Raw genomic sequence first — 18,356 nt, 5'->3', positions numbered from 1 at the left:
GCATCAGCACAATGTTATATGTAAGCCCCTTCACTTAATCATATTATAAAATAGCTCTATAGGAAAAACATTGAGTTTTACAAGAAAAAATATGTCAGCGACCATAAATTATTACAAAAAAGTTCTTTTTGCCATGCTCATTTTCCTCTTGGCAGTTACATAGTGGCTTTATATTCAGGCTAACATTTGTATTTTGTCTTCAGTTTTTACTTACCAGTGTCCATTTCAGAATTTCAATTCTTGTCACTGTTTTGGGGGCTTTTTGTGCAATCTGTGAGCACAGTTCACATATACATTTGTTTTGAGCAGCTGTCTCCCAAGCTTAAGTGAGATATCCATCAAAAGCTACATAATTTTAACTTCACAAGTAGGTCCCTGCTTTGTCTCTGTACAGAGACTAAAGCATTTTCTTCTGTGTACGCCTCCTGTAATGACTTATTTTGGATAAACAAAAAGGAATAACATTTCCCTGAAAAGAGCCAAATGTTAGAAATGTGAGCTCAGAAACACTCGGGAGAAGGACCATCACTCTTTTGCAGCAGCACTCTTCTGTTCCTACCAAGGCAGCTGCATCAGCAGCCCCACTGCCAGAGCAGCTGATGACAGGTCACAGGGGGACCCAGCTACCTTGAGGAGCCCCTGCAGGTGCTGATGTGCCCAGGCCAGCCCTGGGACAGCTGCAGCTCCACCCTAAATGAGGGAAGGGCACATCTCTGCAGTGCTACTCCTGGCATATGGACTGTGGTGAGCCAGGTGCAGCAGGTTTGATGGGCTCTGGACAAATGTATCCGTGTTAAAGCTAGACCAGAGCTAGCCTTGAAAAAAGTGTAAGCACTTCCATGCACCCTCACATCAGTGCAAGCCAGCACTACACCCTGGTATTCCTCATCCAAAATTTACCTAAATTCGAAAAAATTATCCAAAATTTTCCAAATTTATCCAAAATTATTCATCATCCAGATAGTTTTGGTTAAGTTCTCACATGACCTTCCCCCTTTTAGTTTGTTAAAACAGTTTCATCAACCTCCTGGTTCTTACGAGTTTATTTTCACAAAGGGAATTGACAGCAGGACTAATTACCTGTTTCTGATCCAGAAGATAAAGGGAAATGCAAGGGAGATTGAGGGACTTGCCCAATGCCAATCATTAAATTTGTGTGAGAGTTTAGAATTGAATCCCATTTTTTTCAAGTACTTCCCATTAAACCATCCTTCTGTCAGCATGAGTGGAATGCTCCAAAAGCACACTATGAAGATGGAGAAATCAAAAAAGTTTTATCCACCCACCTTTAGAATATGCCTAAAAATTTATTTTCCTTTTTCAGCCTTATTCATGATTTTATTTAAACAACCTCAACAGTTGTCATGAAATTATAAAATTGTTTCTACTTTCTTTGGCACCATTAAACATCCATCAGATCTCTTTGCTTGAAGCTATGCAATATTTAAAGATAATTGATCAGTATCCTTTTTTTTTTTTTTAATTTTTGAATTGTAAAAATAGCATCCACAGTGTTTGAATCATGAGCTATATTACCTACCAGGGGCTGCTTGTATAAGAAGCTGTATCTAGTTTCCATTCCTTGCCTAAGGCAGCATTACTCCAGCACGCTTGTTTGGCTGAGCAAATCCATCACTCATTTCCCATATGTACTCATGTATGCAACTTTGAAGTTAGTTCTTCTCACTTTTCTTGGCTAATCAGATGGCAGCAACTCAAATGGGACCATGTATAATGAAAAAAATCACTCATTTTCATTGCAGATATGCTGCTCATAACAGAGCCTGTTTGCTCTAGAAATGGTCCCTTGTGAGGTGGCTCCCCATTCTGGAGGGTCAGTTGCTCTCTTTGTATACAGGTACAACTACTTGGTATTTAAAGAAGGATTTTATTCTCAAGTTTTAAATTAGATTTCCTAGACCAGGTTCAGTCCTACTCTCAGCATCCTAAACCTAAGACTGCTGAAATCAATTGCTTAACTGCAACTACTTATAAATATTTGTAATTTGTAAAACTTAAACAGCAGTCATATAAATTTTTTTCAGGGACTGCAGGTTACATTTAGAGCTGCCTTTTATTTTTTTCCTAAAACAATTGGCAATAAAAATGAAAATCATGGAATTTCACCCTCAATTAAAACTGGATTTTGTCCCACTGTTTAAAATTTACAATGGTTTTGTCCCATTTCTTTCTTACAGCTGAATCTAAGAATAGTGTGCATTAATTTTAAGCAACACGTAGATAAAAACCCAGAGGGAAGCTGGAAGAAATGGTGAATAGAAAGTGACAGTGAATATTCATTATCCATCCAAATTAAATTGCAACACTGAACACAATGCCTTAAATTCTATTATCTCCAGTGGAATCTGACAAAAAAAAAGTCAACCCACTGAGTCTGGACTTTTATAATAGCCTTATATGTGTAACAGTATCCTATGGTGATTTTATTGGAGGAAGAAGCATGTGAGAGCCAAACAAAAATAGTAGCTCGAAATTTCTACTGAACAAAGTAGTAAAAAATGTCGTAAAAAATATTCAGTAGTAGTAAAAAAAATACTCAGCAAAAAGTGACTGCAAATTTACATTAAACTGCAAAACATTTGCCCAGGTTTATGAAATTCCTGCAGTCCATAGAGAAAGATTGCTTATTCCTACCACTCCTTGTAATGATGGGGCCAGCAGAGATTACAGCATTGCCCGATGTGCTCTGAGGGTGCCAAGTCGTCCTTCCACCAGTATCTCTTCTTTCTCTGTTACTGCAGATCTGAGTGGTCAATCAAAACAATCACAGACTCAGAGTGGAACAGAACTGTGGCCTTTTTGTGCTTCCTGATGTAATATGAATTCTTTGGTAAGGAATACTACAACTTTGATTTTATTTCTTAGTATGCATTAAATCACTTTGCAATAAAAACATCTGCAATATTGCCTAGGAGTGCATCTTATAAATTCCTGGCTTCCCATTTTATTTTGCCTCACTTTGTTTACAAAGCTACATTACTGTTGTGTACAAGATCCATCTTATAGTATATTAAATTTTCAGTAGTTAATTTCCCAAAGCTATGTTTACAGACAGTTTTCCCCAACAAATCTGTTTTGCTTGACAATCCCTATTTTAGCAAGCTTCTTGAGTGAGAGTTTGCACATCTTCCATGGAGTTCTAAATAGCAATGACACACTAAAACAATCCTCAGCACTCTCATCTGGAATGCACCTTTAACATTTGTAACCTACCATCTACCTTAATCTATGGTACTCAAGTGTGCTCCAAACAGGAGCATTTCCTTAGTTTCAGCTCCTTGTAAAAGAACTTCAAAAACCTCAGAAAATAAAATGAATGCAAAATGAATTTTGTAAATGTGTAACATAAAAATATAAAATAGCATACAAAATTTCAGGAGTATACTGAACTGTCCGCACTTTAAAATTCTAAATGGGAAGTCATTCAGTAGGAAACAATGCAGTGTTCTGAAGAGAGCACAGAACTTTGTGTTTATATGTTTATTTAAATGTTTCCATTTCCAAACTTTATTTGTTGTTCCTGATACTCCTAAAATTAGTTAATTTTAAATAGACATAACATCACGAACTTCAGCGCAAGAGTAGTTTTCAGATGATAGAGGAGATGATATACTCTAAGGGGCATGATATTTTTTTTCACTGTGAGAAATTTCCACAAATTTTCCTTGTCAGTATAACACCACTTTCTATAGCTTTAACTTTTCCATAAACTATATTCTAAGATATTTCTCTTCATCACTGTGATGATGGATATCTTACTCCTATACTAAGAACATCAACCTGAAAGCCATCTCAAAGTAGTTACTTTTAAAATTAAGGACCACAAGGCAAAGAGGTAATTTCTCATATACTCAATAAGCTGTGTTTTGCAGGTCTAGTATTATTTTATCTCCAGATGACAGTATTCATTTCCATATTCTTCATCAGTAGTTTCACATTCCTTCAGACACAAAAAACATTCTCACTTCAGCCTCTACAAGTCACTTTCATTCTGTGCCATCCAAACTTCCACAACATTTGTATGCAGAACTCTAGGATGCCTATTTTATACCCAAATAATTACAACTTACTGGCACAAGAAAGGGACAGTCATCTGCTCTGCATAACTTCGTCACACAGTGAAGGAAGACCGTGGACATCTTCTGGTTCTTGTGCTTCACAAAGCGAAACACCTCAAAGGAAAACCGGCCCATTTGACTCTTGCCGTTTTCAATTATGGTTGTCTGCGGGTCCTTGTCACAGCTAGTTTTTGTAGAGAAGAGTGAAACTGGGATGAGCAGCTCTGTTAGTAATTTGAAGCTCTTAGCTGGGAATATGATAGCTTAAGCAGCAAGATCAACGCTTTAGTTCCTTGGAAATGAAAATATCTGCAGATATAATCTGCCTGCACCATTAGGCTGCAGGTTCCTCTGCTGAAACACATTTCTACAAAACCACTGTTTTGTTTTGCAGCACCAGAGCTATAATCAAGGTACCATTTAATTCCAGTGCTCAAAGAAACTTGAGACCTGAAGCAAGAAGCAGGTATGCTAACCAGTATAGACAGGCAACTCCAAATGAAGACTGTACCTCTCCATTAGGTGTCATGGATAAAATTTAATTTAAGATATTGCCAGGATATTTTTCAAAGTTCCAATTCAAATAAATGTTATTACTGTGAGTAGAAGTAGGAGCATCTATTTATATTTAATCATTTGCTTAACTACTTTCCTGGACTGAAGTCTCTGATGTTTTATATCATTGTAATTCACCACATTCACCTTTGGTAAAATAAAGGCCAGTTTAGCCATTCACTTTAAGCATTTATGTTATCTCTGGTAGAAGTACTTTGGATATATGCTTTTCTGTCTTCATAATTCTTATGACTTGGCACCTGCTTCTATGTTTATGTTCACCCAAAAAGAAGCTCAGACATGTTATCTATAAGCCTAGCCCTTGGTCCTATCTACTAACAATGCTTAAACTTTCCAGGCAGTTTAAGACACTACTATTGAAAAAGTTTATAATTATTTTTTAAAGAAGGACCAACAAAATACTGGGTTTGCAACAGGCCCTACCTGAAGAAAAGGTCATATCGAAGATCATCACTAGGATTGCCAGATGGTGTGGTGTAACAGTAGTCCATCAAAACATTCCACCTGCACAGGGAGTAAAGGGATAGATGAGGGGAGCTGGCAATGCAAGCATGGGGGGGTGTGAGTGAGGTGAGATGAAAGGACAGCACAGAAAAGCATACAAACAGGTAGTGCAGGCTGTTACAGTGAAACTGAGTTATCGTGTTAAATAGGTCACATGCCAGGCATCCTGTTTCTTCAAGTACTTAGAAGATTAAACAGCACAACATAGCAGCAGAACTTTATAAATCAAATAATTTGGTTTCATGTAAGTCAACCACCACACCAACACACACTGCACACCTCCTCTCAGAAATCATGGCCACAAAGGACTAGAAATCAAAACCAACCCACTTTTAAAAGCCCTGGATTTTCTCGTTTGGTCCAAGAGAGGCCTATTCTTAAAAACAAAACAAAAAAAAAAAAAGCAATATAGGATTTAAAGTCTAATTCAGGAAAACTTTCATAACGAGATCTGCAGCAAAATATGCATTCACTGCCAAGGACCTGACACCCTCCAGCTGAGAGCAGTGATTATTGAACACCAACCATTATTTTGAAATACAAAAAGCAATGAGGAAAGTACATGATTCTAAATCAGATAAGTAACAAGAGCTAAAAAGCAAGCATGATAAGAAATAACACCCTCTATGGTACCTGCCATCAAGGTTGGTTGCTCTTACAGCTGCATATATTTTGGTTTTCAAAGGTAAACCTGTGCTTGGAATAAGGAGTTGCTGGCTGTAGGTTGAATCCTGTAAAACAAACATTGCCTCAATTGTAACAGAAATTCCACTTTAACAACCCATCTGCATCCAGACTGAGCTCTCAGCAATTTTTCTGACCCTTCTGTGTAGAATGATTGCTACTTAGTTCTCTGGAGGGAAGAAGCAATGCCAGAGAAATTGCCTACAAGTTTGTCTGTAAAGACTGGCTCTGCCCCATGCAACAATTTGGGAGAATATATGATTTAATAAGGTGGTTGGCTCAGTGATTAAGGAAAACAGATCATTCATTGCCACTTCAGTAAGTCTCCCAGAGCTTACAGGCACACAGAGAAGCTACTCCGGTTTTCTAATAAAGGAGATTTACTGGGTTGTCACACAGCACTCTTTCCCAGGAAAGGTTGCTAAGGTTATTTGAATTAGTGGAGTTAGCAATATTATCCATGAGATGTTATATATTTCAAACTATAGTCTGGGAGAACAAAGACATTCTGCTATGCCAAAGTGTAGTTTCTGTAGAAGTGGCTTATTGAAAATCACAAGTAACAAACGTTTTCATTTAAATTGTAGTATTTCAAAAGAACTGTTTCAAGAAAGCTGTATTCAACACAAAAGTTGGGAATTCCCCATATACTACTACTTAAATATAGCTGTTTTACTGGGGCTTTTTGTTCAAAATCTCAACCATTAACATCACTTTACATTTTACCAACAAAGCAATGAAAGAGATCTGCGCAACAGAGATTAACTGAGAATATCAAAATGCACTACCTGGTAAAGTCACCTTTGTCAAATACAGTGCTAATACAGATAGCACAGTGACTCAGCATGTTGAGACCTCTTGTCAAAGTTCCAAACACTCAATATATACGAAAAAAACTGGTAGATAATATTTCAACCAGGTTCATTGTGGCAAGCGAGACCATGGCAAGCAGCAAATGACAGCAGCAAGAGGGTTTGCACCAGAGACCAAGTGATTTTTTTTTTTTCAAATGCCAAAATTAACAGCATGCCCAATATCTATTCTATGCAATATCAGAGGCCTTCAGGTAGGTTTGCCTTCTTTCAGATAAATTATACATTTCTATAACAGTTCTGCCACATTTTGCAACTGATTAAAAAGTGCAAGACCCTCACTATTACACTCCATAGTTGCTCTTTATTCTTTAAGAGTAGTTTTTATTCATTTAGAGAGATGTTTGCAAAAAGGCATAAAAGCACATAGCCACTTAGGCTCTGTGAAAGCCTATTAAACATTTTGCTATTAAACTCTGAGTCTACCTTAACAGCTGTTGTCTTTCCTAACAATGACATGTACTAGCATCACAAAGTAAATCTAAACAACACCTTGTGACAGAAGACAGAGGTAAGCTTAGAAGATGAAGAGTCAATGTTAAGAAATAGCCATACAGCTAAATTTGGAGAAGACAGCTTGCAGTCAAGAGACAAATCTGTACACATCCCCTCACTAATAGCAAGGGTGGACATGAGCCTTGAGGCCCAAAACAAGGACTACTAAAACAGGGATCAAGCGAGCTCACAAGACAGCAGGTGTCCAGAGGCACTCCCAACAAGGAAAAATGCAGGCAGTGCACAAGCTGTCCATGTATTTATCCAGCCCTGGGGAGTGAAGCAGAAGGGCATATCCACCACTGGAATCTGCCAGCCTTAGCAGTATTATTCATTGACAGTGCTACTCATTAGGGTGAGTCATGTGGCTGCTACCACCACTGGTGACTGTCAACTTGTACACTTATACAGAGGTGGGCAGGATGAAAGCACATTTTGGCTTTTGGAGATATCTCCAGGAAAAAATGTGCTCAATATGAGCATCAATAGCATTTATTCCTGGCTGTTTGCTGAACCAGGCCCTGAAAGGCAGTCAACATGCAGTGGTCAATGCTTGGTTTGACTGAGAAATTTGCCTTCTTCATTCTGCCCCATCTTTTTGATCACAGGTTTATTTAAAAATGAAAGAACTATAATCATCATTTTAACAGATTATAGGTTGTTATTTGGAGCTTTGCTCTTTCAAACAAACATGATTTTTTAGAGAATGCCATTGAAAAATGTCCTGTTGCAATATTTATAGCTCATTATGTTCAAAGCATAAAGCATTGACTTTTAAATCAGTTGCATGAATTATAACTCAGCAACACGATGGCATGAATAATAATGCAAAAAAAATCGGATTCATAATTTACAAAAAATGATGCTTGATAGATTGAAAAATTGATATTTAAATCAGGTATTTAAAATGTATGAGTAAAAATTTTAATCAACACAAAAATATAATTTCAGGGATTAATGTTAAATAGAGGTCCTTGCATTTTTCATATTTCAGTGACACCAACCCATTTACATGGTAAAAGCTTTTACAATAATGCATATTCAAATTATCTAAAACATAAGGAAGAAGCATTGGATGAAAACTGTCATAATTATTAACCCTTTAAATCTTTAAAGTCCACACCTTAAGGCAGCATATACATCAGGATATAGATTTGGAACTGATGCATCCTTCACAACAACCACAGATGATTGAAACACTCTGATGAGGCTTGAACATAAAAATACCACAGCCAAAGTGCTACAGTTCATTGCTATGGGAATAGGTCTGGAATAATTTTATAGAATTCTACAGAGTACTCTCTGTTTAGGCACAAAGCACCTATAGACACACAGAGAAACATAATAAATGCAAACAAAATATGCACTCTGCAGTATGATTGTTATGGCTACAATTGATGGGTCACATGGCACTACCAGCTGGAAGGCAGAGCTGTAAATTGAGGAACTGTATAAATACAGGACAAAAAGACTGTGTCTGTCCTCAAAGACCAGCCATATAAACACAAGACAGCAGGTACATGCAAACAAAAAGGAAGAAGGAATTCAGAGAAGAAAGATGCCTGGAAGAAAGTCTTGGCTCATGGGGGGAGTGGGAAGAAAACAGCAAATTATGAAGAGGAATCTATACTTTAATCTGCTAAAACAGTTTGTAACCACATAGCGCAGAGATTAATTCAGTCCAGGTCATACTGTGCTTTATACTCACATTGTAAAGCAACAAATTCAAAGTGCTGATAAATGTACCATTGTTCTCTCTTACAGAAATAGCAGCTGATGACCTACAACAGACCCAGAAACCAAAAAACCATCATGAAGAAAGATACCTTATTTTTGTTTTTGCATACTTCAGTAGGCTTTATCATTAAAAAACTCAATGAGTCATATCACAAGGAGTTAATTTATGCATTTGGGTTATAAACTTCAGAAACAGGAATTTATAGTGGAAATACTGACAGTCTTAACTATGCAGAAAATAATGGATGGTACTGGAAACACGAATCAGAAAAATAATTAGCAGAGAGGCAAAGTGACAAAAAGGAACTAACTTGACATGATGTACAAAGTTTACTCATGGAAATATTTTCTCTTGCATTCTATATTTACAAGTTTCTATTTCATGAAGAATTTTGTTTTCTGCTATAATTTTTGAGACAAAAACATGAATTTTAAGGGAAGTTTTACATTATCTAAGGGTCTCTTCATAACAGCAGGTCTTCATAAATTATATTATCTCATATAATGACACCACAGAATTTTCTTTTTCCTTGCAATACTTCTTCTTTTGGTGCTTTTTCCTTTCCCTTTATTCTTAAACAGCCAAAATTGCTACAATGCTGTTTATGGCCTGCACATATACATGCTCACACAACCATGGGGATGAAGCACATAGAAATGAAAAAGCACTTACGAAGCAAGCTGGGTATTGTTAACCAAGTACTCCAGTGGGTAGCTACAGCTAAATTTGTACAGAAGCCCAGGCAAATAGCTGATAATCGTTGGTGGGTCTGGTGTATCAATATAGCCTGAAACATTACCTATCTGTACCACTGAGGTATTTCCATAAGCATTGCTACCTCGAGCTGAGGATACCTATTGAGGAAGAGAGAAAATTACTATTAGCTGAAGTTAACTGTAGAGCAAAAGAACTTAAGGACACTGATGGTTTAGTCCATAATTTACCCTGAAATATCTTCACTAAAACATTCAAAAATTATTTAGTTTAATAACATCTTCACTGTGTTCTGGTTTTCACCTCCCTGGAATCCTGCATATAAATGTCACAAGCTGTATCCCTGTTCTTAGAAGAGACTTGAGCAACATTTTAAAAGAATTATGGATCTTGGAAGCATATTTTTTGGTAGGTACTTTTTTTCTCTATATTCCCAATTAATTTATGCAACTTATTGGGAAAAACTAAAGCAATTTTTCTATTACTGTTGAAAAGTATTACCTTACAATGAGCTTCTATATCCAATAAAAAAGGCCAACACACAAGCAATTTTGTCCACAGAAACAATATTCTCTCACTGTTGTGCTTCAGTTTGGACATCAAAAATAAGGTACTTTTATAAGCAGATACAATCCAAATAGTTGAACTTTGAGCGTGGCTGTCTTTATATGATATATTTCTAAATCTTACATATAAACTATAAACTGTCAGAAATTACAGAGCTCAAAAGTAATACAAAATTAATGTCAATGCAACCTGAATTGCATCCATGTGCTATTCTGTGTTGCTCAGCTCACAGAGTGTGAAGAGCCTGCAAGAACATACAGTCCTCAGGAAAACTGAGGGACACTTCCCTGCTGGTATCAGCCCAGCCCCACTCCATCTGTAGCTACTGATCTGAATAAGGGGGCTGTGTTGAAAACAACTGAGAACAGCACAAATTCCTTTCTCAGTAGGCACAGACACAACAGGGCAAATTAACATGGCACTGGATTTCTACTGCAGCCTTTCTTTTGTACAACTGTATTACAAAACAGATGTTCTTAGTAGCTTTAAAACACATGGTTTCTTAAAAACCTATTTCATTATGGAAGAATCATCCTTAGGTGCACATGAGTCGTAGCATTTTGCAGTAAGTAGCACAGGATGCACAGCAGGAATTTTTTGTCCATCAAAAACACACCTAAAAGACAGAAGCGGGCATGCATTTTGCCCATAGCGTACTTAATAATTTTTTTAATGGCACAAAAATATTGAAAATAGAATTTTCCAGGATCTGAGCTTTTGCCTAAACAGTACAGGCTAAATTAGTACAGTCAACCAAAGCTTTTTTAACTTCCTCACCACCCTACTCCCATAAAGTAAAAAGCTGAGCCTGCTGTGTTACAGAAAGACATGGGTTTTACACAAGTTCTGCCTGAACTGTTGTCTTTCCTTTGCTTTTATTGAAAATTAGCTTGAAGGTCTTCACTGTGAAACACTGCCAAGAAATGCAGGGGATTGTAAAACTCCAGTGTGGGGAACATGATAAGAAATGCTCCCTGCTCCATTTTTGTCTTCATTTGGGGGCACAGCATGAATAAACAGAGAGGATGGAGGAATGTTTTTTGTTATATTTTTAGCAGCTGCTTTGTCTTTCTATTCAGTGCAGCCTGATGGGGGACTTCATGGGAAGCTCCAATTATTTGGACTTATCAGACCAGGGGGTCTTTTTGTTTTGTTTTTAAACATCAATCTCTTACGATTATGATCAAATAGCAAGTTCGGAGACTTTACAAGGTGACCAGCTACACAGGAACAGGAAGAAGTTGCTTCCTGGAAAATTCCTCTACTGCAAGTCATAGAGGTGCTACAGCTGGAAAAGAGATTCTTGAATTGACTGAACTGGGTTTTGTTGAAAGTTTAAGTCCTAAGTCTTAAAGTAAGATTTTACCCTAAGTCACAGAGCATATCAAACATTTCAGCAAAATTATTAGTAACAAAACAGGGTGTTTGTTGTAAAATTGACAGGGAGCAAGTACAAATAAGATTTTGGAGATAATAAAAGACTTGAAAATAATACATTTTTAAACTTGATTTTTAAGTGATTCATATGTACATTGATATCACTCAATGTGATACACATGAACTATTAAACTCTCCACTTCTGCAAAATCGAAGGCATGATCAGCAAGACTTTTAGAAAGACCTTGGAACAATCTCATTCTTCCACTGAAAAAATACTTAAAAATAATTACACTTTCTAATCAGAGGACAAATGTGTGCCCTGCCATATTTTCTCAATAGTAATCAAGATTATAAATTACCAGCTTCCCCTGGTTTGTTTCCAACTGGACAAGACAAAGTAAATATTATCTATGAAAGATACAATGCTGTCAAGGGCATTCACTTGATCCTATGTATACATAACCATGCTATAATTTCACTTTGATTTGGTCTTACCACTAAAGTGTTTCCACAAGATTCCAAAGTACTCAGATTGATGATGAAAATGACCACTGCTGGAAAGGTGTTATTATTGATGAAGCCCCTGCAGTGGGCATCCCCATGTTTCCCATTCAGTGCCAGATCTGTCTCAGAATAACCAGAAAAAAGAACTGTGCAAAAATTTATCTTCATAGTAATTGTCTGTACTCCACAGAAAACATTGATATCTCGCTCAGCTGCAACAAAAACACAGGGAAAGACATTGTAAGAAGATTTGAAGTAATCATTATACAACTATTATAGCAGTTAGTCTAGTGTTGTGACTTCCAATCAAATAATTTTTTAGATTTCAGTTTCAGGAAAATATTAGAGTATAAAGGTAGGAATTTCATTAGTCTGAAGAACAGATTTGACTCTACTATTTTGCTGAAGAAAAAACCAAAAGTTAATATAGTAACATAGCGTAAACAAGCAAGAAATATATTAATCCCCACAGCAAATCTTTTAGTAGCACATTTGTAAAATGAAACACTACAATAGAGTAGAAAACAGCAAGTGTTTAAATATTTGGAGTCTGATTAAGCAGCCCCCTCTGGAACAGAAATTTCCAGCAATTTTGAGAAATAGAGAAGGCCAAGCTCTGCCCCCCAGCCCACTCTGGCATGAAAACTGGCTACATTTTTCTGAGTTGTCTGGAGTCCACTTTGTATGAGATCACAGTCTCAGGCTGTGCAGACTTTGAAGTACAATCACAGCATATCAGAGTAATTTATTATGATCTCTCTAAAGTTGGTTTTCCCTGGATTTTGGCTTTGGGGTTTTTTTTAAGAACCATCAACTTGAGCTTTAATGAAAAATCAGTTGGCTCTTGAAAGACTACGATCAATACCACAAAGCATCTTGCAATCTTTCATTCTGTGCATTATGACAACACAAAAGACCTAGAAAGAAGCAGCTGTTAAAACTGATCAATTTTTGAAAAGCAAAAAAGTGTCTTCGCCAATTTGACCTTTTATTCAAAAGCTTTGAAGATTTCTATGTTCTGAATGGAAAAGCATCAGGTTCAGATACAGGCACAAGCAACAGACTGTTTTGCTTCAGAGCTCTAACATTGCTCTTCTTTAAGGTCTTCTTTGCCCATAGATGCCTGGGGGGGCTGTTCTGGCGTCTCCCCCCAGTGCTTTACAAAAATACATACTGTACTGTATTAAACACAGACATTACTCTTTTATAGAACTAATTTATTACATCTGTTTAAAGATTAAGGGCTATTAAAAATTGTAGAACAACTTCAGTCAATACTGTACCATTAAGCCTGCTAAAATGAATTGTTTCACTTCGTAGTCACAGCAGAGAGGAAATGAAATTTCCATTACAATGAACTAGTTCTTCCCCCATGGTACAGGAGCACAAGTAGTTTAATTTAGACAGCTTTAATGGTGGCTTTCAAGCCAAAACAATCAAGTGCAGAAAATAACAGGCCAAACTTAGTCCTGAGCTAATGCCATGATAAATGTTACTCACTGGGTGTAAATCTGGGCAGAAAGGTACTGGAGGCGAGAGAGGAGTTGAAGTGATTTGGCATGAAATTCTCCTGGTTTGTACACAATCATAATCCCACTAATGTAACGCACAAAGATCAGGAAGCAGCATGCCTTCGTTTTCTCTGCAGGAGTACTATTACCATCCATTTAATGAGTGTACCAAGGTAGAGGGGCCAGCACAAAACAGGGAATGGCAAAGTGTGCATTTATGCTTCCTTGGAATGATGCACAAACAGATCATAACGAATTACAGCATGTAACAAAGTAGCTCAGGTAATTTCATAACTCACTTTAAGCCTTTTCAGAAAGCAGCATAATAACTTTACCAATTAACTTATCATTACTGCTTGCAAAATTATCATTTGACACTATGGGAGATGAGACTTATCGTACAAAACCAACTTCTGCGTGACACAGGAGGGAGGATAAACAACCTTTCCAGACTTAAACTTTTCTGCCCACTATTTCATGAGGAAGTATTGCTGCCAAATTAGTCCATTCTGGAAATAAAACATTTTTCATGCAGAAATTTATCTGAACCCAGTCCCAAACAAATCTAATGCCCTCTTAGATGCTAAATATCTAGCGCATTTCTTGACAATTTGGGAGGGTAAATATTATTCCTATATAAGTTAAAAGAAACAAACCAACAAAAAGTATTTGCATTCCTGCATTAAAAGCCTCTGGTTTTCTGAGTCAGAGGAGTGATGGCTTGATGGTTATGGCACCCAGCTGGTGAAGCCTTAACTGTAAGGGCTCAGAGCTTCCATACAGGCAAATTTGGTTTCTTTCTGACTCAAATCACACAAGCTATTTACAGCCAGAAGTGCTCATGGATGTCTCTCAAGCAAGAGAGTAAAGCCCAAGAGGTACACAGATCCTACAGAAACAGAGACCATCTTGAATTATGGGCAGACTCACGGGGACAAATGCTGGGAGCTTCACTGCCCACTTCTGCTCCCTTACCCCTCCACACATTGACAACTCACCCCAGGGCAGGCAGCAAAAAAACCCTCAGAGGAGAAGAGTTTCCACAGAACACCATTGATAAAAGTCATTCCATCAGAAGAGGAATGAAAAGACCTCTGTAATTCAAAACCAGTTTCTCCTCATGAACCTCCTCTTTGATCAAATCCCTGCTTTGATATTGAATTAAAATGCATAGTGTATGTGAAAAAGCTGCAACATTTCCTCAGTCTCTACAAAGTTCTCAACATGAACTCAAGACAAGACCCCCTAAATCAAAACTGCATGTCCCAACTGGAGACAGACTAATATGGCTCTATGCCCCAGAAGCTTTCTAAAAGCTATGCTTCACTGCAATGCAGAACTAAAGTTTTTCCCTATGTAAGCTTTCTAAATGATGGCAAGATCTAACCTAATTATATATTCTCTCGAAAAAGTCTAGCTTTGGTACAAAAAAATCACTGCATTTTCAGTCTACCAAAAATGGGGCTATTTTTCCTTCATTCCTGATGACTATTGCATACCTGCACTCTAAAATAAACCTGCAAACTGCAGAAACAAAAGTTCTGTTTGATTGTCATCCTATTTATGCAGCACTATTCCTATGCAAGAAGTCACCTAAGCAATGAATGATAAAAGCACAAACAAATGAAAAATGGATGAGCTCCATGGTTCCTCTAGGAAGGCTTCATTTGTCCTCTTTGTTGAAGACAACTCCTGTTTCTTATCAACATTTAAAGAAAAAGAGGAGACAACTGCAACACCCAATGGCTTCTCCAGTATATGCACATCATGCTTGGAATTCCAGCTGACAGCAATAAAGACTCCTTGTGTGGAACAAATAAGGAACAGGAAGAAAAATCTACCCACATCAAGGCTCTGTGAGTACTATCTCAACCTGGAAGATACTGGTTTTAAAATGTTCTCCTTTTTGACCTCTCCTGAGCCAGGTGCTGGGGAAGCCAGCACAGGAAGAGTGAGCCCCTTCTCCCTGCAGAGGCTCTCTCCATCTTCAGCAGCCTCACAGCTCCAAGAGCCCCAGCCCATTACATAGCAAACCCTTCTGCATATTGAAAATAACGCCTGTCAAATTGGGGCAAAAGGGGTTCCTGGCTTTTAACTCCATCTCAGATGCACAACTAACAAACAGAATTATTTTTCTTTCCTAGCTCTCAACATCAAGACTGTTGATTAAATCCCAGCCTTTGAATCTTTTATGACAAACAAGAAAAAGAAGGACTCTGCTCTCAGCACTTATGGCCAGTTAGGGGTGATTAGAATTTACTTTAAGAAAAATCTGTTTGCCTGTAACCTAAACAGATTTTCTCCCAAGTCAATGAGATTTGGCAGACATGGAATCTGATATGACTCATTTTTATGAGGCAGAACTGCAAGAGGCCCCTAAGTACCCTCAATAAGAGATGAATTCAATTCGCAGGTATCTCATTGCAAACAAACATTGGCACAGAGCAGGTGCAAAAAATGACCAGAGAAAAATTTTAAAACACAGAAAGAGGAACACAAACTTCCCTCTATCTATTGCAAACATATCAAGAAGTCTGAAATTGGGACCAGATAAACCACAATTACATAAGAAACTCAAAAGGTAACTCCAAAGCAGGTGGGAAAATTCACTCACACTTCAGAGGCAAGCCTGCAAAAATTGATGCTAAGTGGAATATATATATTATGAATAGAATAGGAATATATACATTAAAAAGTAGTTTGCAAAATACTCAGCTAAATTGTGATTTTCTTGGAAATGGAGAATCTTCTTAATCTTCTTTGCATGTTTTATTTCACTGTTCTTCACATTCATATTGATTAAGTGGAAAAGAATGAAACCCACTGTTGGTCCTTATGCCAACAAAACACCTAGCAGTGTGATAGTAACATGGGAATCAATAAACCGACTTTCTGCCTTCTGCTGACTTAAATTTAATAAAAGAGCTGACCCCTCCTGAAAAAAAAAAAAATCAAAACTTTTATTATTCAGAAAGCAACAACAGCAGAGGTATTACAGTGTAATACTACACTGAGTGTTCATTACTGAACTATTCAAGTCAATCGCTATCTCAGAAAAGCAAGATATGAGAGAGACAGTATTCACAGGCTTCTTTTTATTATTATTATTCTGCCCATGATACAACTGAAGCAGGAAGGATCAGCAATGTAATAGAAACTAAAGGAGCCTTTGCCTTAGTAAACCTTGATACCATGCCACCAAGACTGACATTTCATTTCTATTTCTCATTTTATTAACAGCTCTGAGCATCCCATGTCCCCAGAATGACTTCATTCCCATTTTCTTAGAGGAAGGAAAATACATCATCTATAGACACAACTCATTGCTTCACATGTCCCTAAGCAAGGACTTAATGTTGAAGTGAGGCACTAAAATTTTGCCATCAAGGTAATTTTGCTTAAAATAGATACCTATTTCTTTATTTTATTAAAAGGATATAATTATATTCTCTTACCGAGGAAAAGAAAACTATAAAACCCAAACATGAAAGAAAATCCAGTTAGAAGTGTGAGAGTGTTAAATCTATAGAGAACATTTACAACAATATGAGCTCTGGTGAATGTCTCGGACAGTTTAGAGCACTGGCAAAAGCAGGTCAAGCCCCACTGGTGTGAGGGGAATTGTTTGCCTTGCTACCAGGCTCAATTTGACCCATTGTGCAATTAAGAAGGAAGTAAAGTGCAGCATTTAGGCAAGTTCATTGTCACAACAACAGTTAACACTCACTTAATGTGGAGTCCTACCCCCAGGCCTTAGACAGATTTAAAGCTCTGTATTTAAAAATAAGCACTGCTTTGAACCAAGACAATAAAGAAGCGATTAGAAAAAAAGTCTATTAAATACTTACCAGGAAACCTGCTATGAAGGTTAGCATCACAGTTGTATCCATTGAACTGAGCAGTCACTGGGAGCACTTTAATCGTCAGCAGGAGCAGCAACCATACCTGTTCCATTGCAAAACCTAGCAAAACATGGAGTGGTTATTATACACATCTGTTCATTGCATTAAAGATGCTCACTGCAAACATTCTACTGCTGGGAGGCGATGATCTCCAGCAAAGGAACTGGGGATAAAGCTCACAAGCTTCTGGGAAAGAGGTCACAGACAGCAGGGCCCATTTCTCTGCTCCTGAGTAATGCCTAATTTCTATTAGCTTCTAACTTCATAACTTGTGACAAAATAAAAGGCACTCAAGGATAATAGAAAAGGGAAAAACAACAAGCATAAAATATAATGATAGATTAGAATTGCTTGAATATTTAAATTCCAACCATTTTTTGATGTTTCGGCGTAAAATTGCTGAAGAAAGACATCTTGGCTATAATAAAACTATTTTTTCAAGTCATAGGAAAGCACAGAAATAAATGGTTAGCTCAGAAATTCTGGAGGTTCAAGATCTTTTAATAAAAACTGGTTCATATCTATTTGCCAAACATTTATTCTTTGCAGCACAAATGAAATTAAATTGAGCTTCCACGAAGAGCTGGTACAGACACTTCCATCTACTTGAATTGTATCTGGCAATCAGAACACATGAATTTCAAGTGTTCTCAGTAATGATTCCTTTTGCAAGGAAAGCTCCAAGGTGTAATACCTGTGGTACCAAGTGCACTAATTTTTTTGTTTGGTTTGTTTGTTTGGGGTTTTTATATATGTAAGATTTTGTCATTCTAGAGAATATAGCTGCTGATGTAGACCCCAAATGTGGCAACGCTCTCTATTTGCCTAGA

The 18,356-nt window shown here is 37.2% G+C and overlaps 1 protein-coding gene across 1 annotated transcript in view; it reads right to left on the bottom strand.

Annotated features, from left to right (window-relative positions):
* Positions 1 to 18,356, bottom strand: part of ZPLD1 (zona pellucida like domain containing 1) — a 65,445-nt gene that overhangs the window by 2,451 nt on the left and 44,638 nt on the right. Inside the window, exons 3-10 of the mRNA XM_066568765.1 lie at positions 17,473 to 17,586; positions 12,105 to 12,325; positions 9,621 to 9,802; positions 8,919 to 8,991; positions 5,793 to 5,890; positions 5,079 to 5,159; positions 4,092 to 4,263; positions 2,656 to 2,764 (exon numbers count right to left, since the gene is read on the bottom strand). Of these exons, the coding sequence (XP_066424862.1) occupies positions 2,656 to 2,764; positions 4,092 to 4,263; positions 5,079 to 5,159; positions 5,793 to 5,890; positions 8,919 to 8,991; positions 9,621 to 9,802; positions 12,105 to 12,325; positions 17,473 to 17,578 (1,042 nt within the window). The 5' untranslated portion in view covers positions 17,579 to 17,586. The remainder of the gene's footprint in view (positions 1 to 2,655; positions 2,765 to 4,091; positions 4,264 to 5,078; positions 5,160 to 5,792; positions 5,891 to 8,918; positions 8,992 to 9,620; positions 9,803 to 12,104; positions 12,326 to 17,472; positions 17,587 to 18,356) is intronic.

This window comes from Molothrus aeneus, chromosome 2, assembly GCF_037042795.1.
Source record: "Molothrus aeneus isolate 106 chromosome 2, BPBGC_Maene_1.0, whole genome shotgun sequence".
Taxonomy (NCBI): Eukaryota; Metazoa; Chordata; class Aves; order Passeriformes; family Icteridae; genus Molothrus; species Molothrus aeneus.
This window is presented reverse-complemented; position numbering and strand designations above follow the sequence as displayed.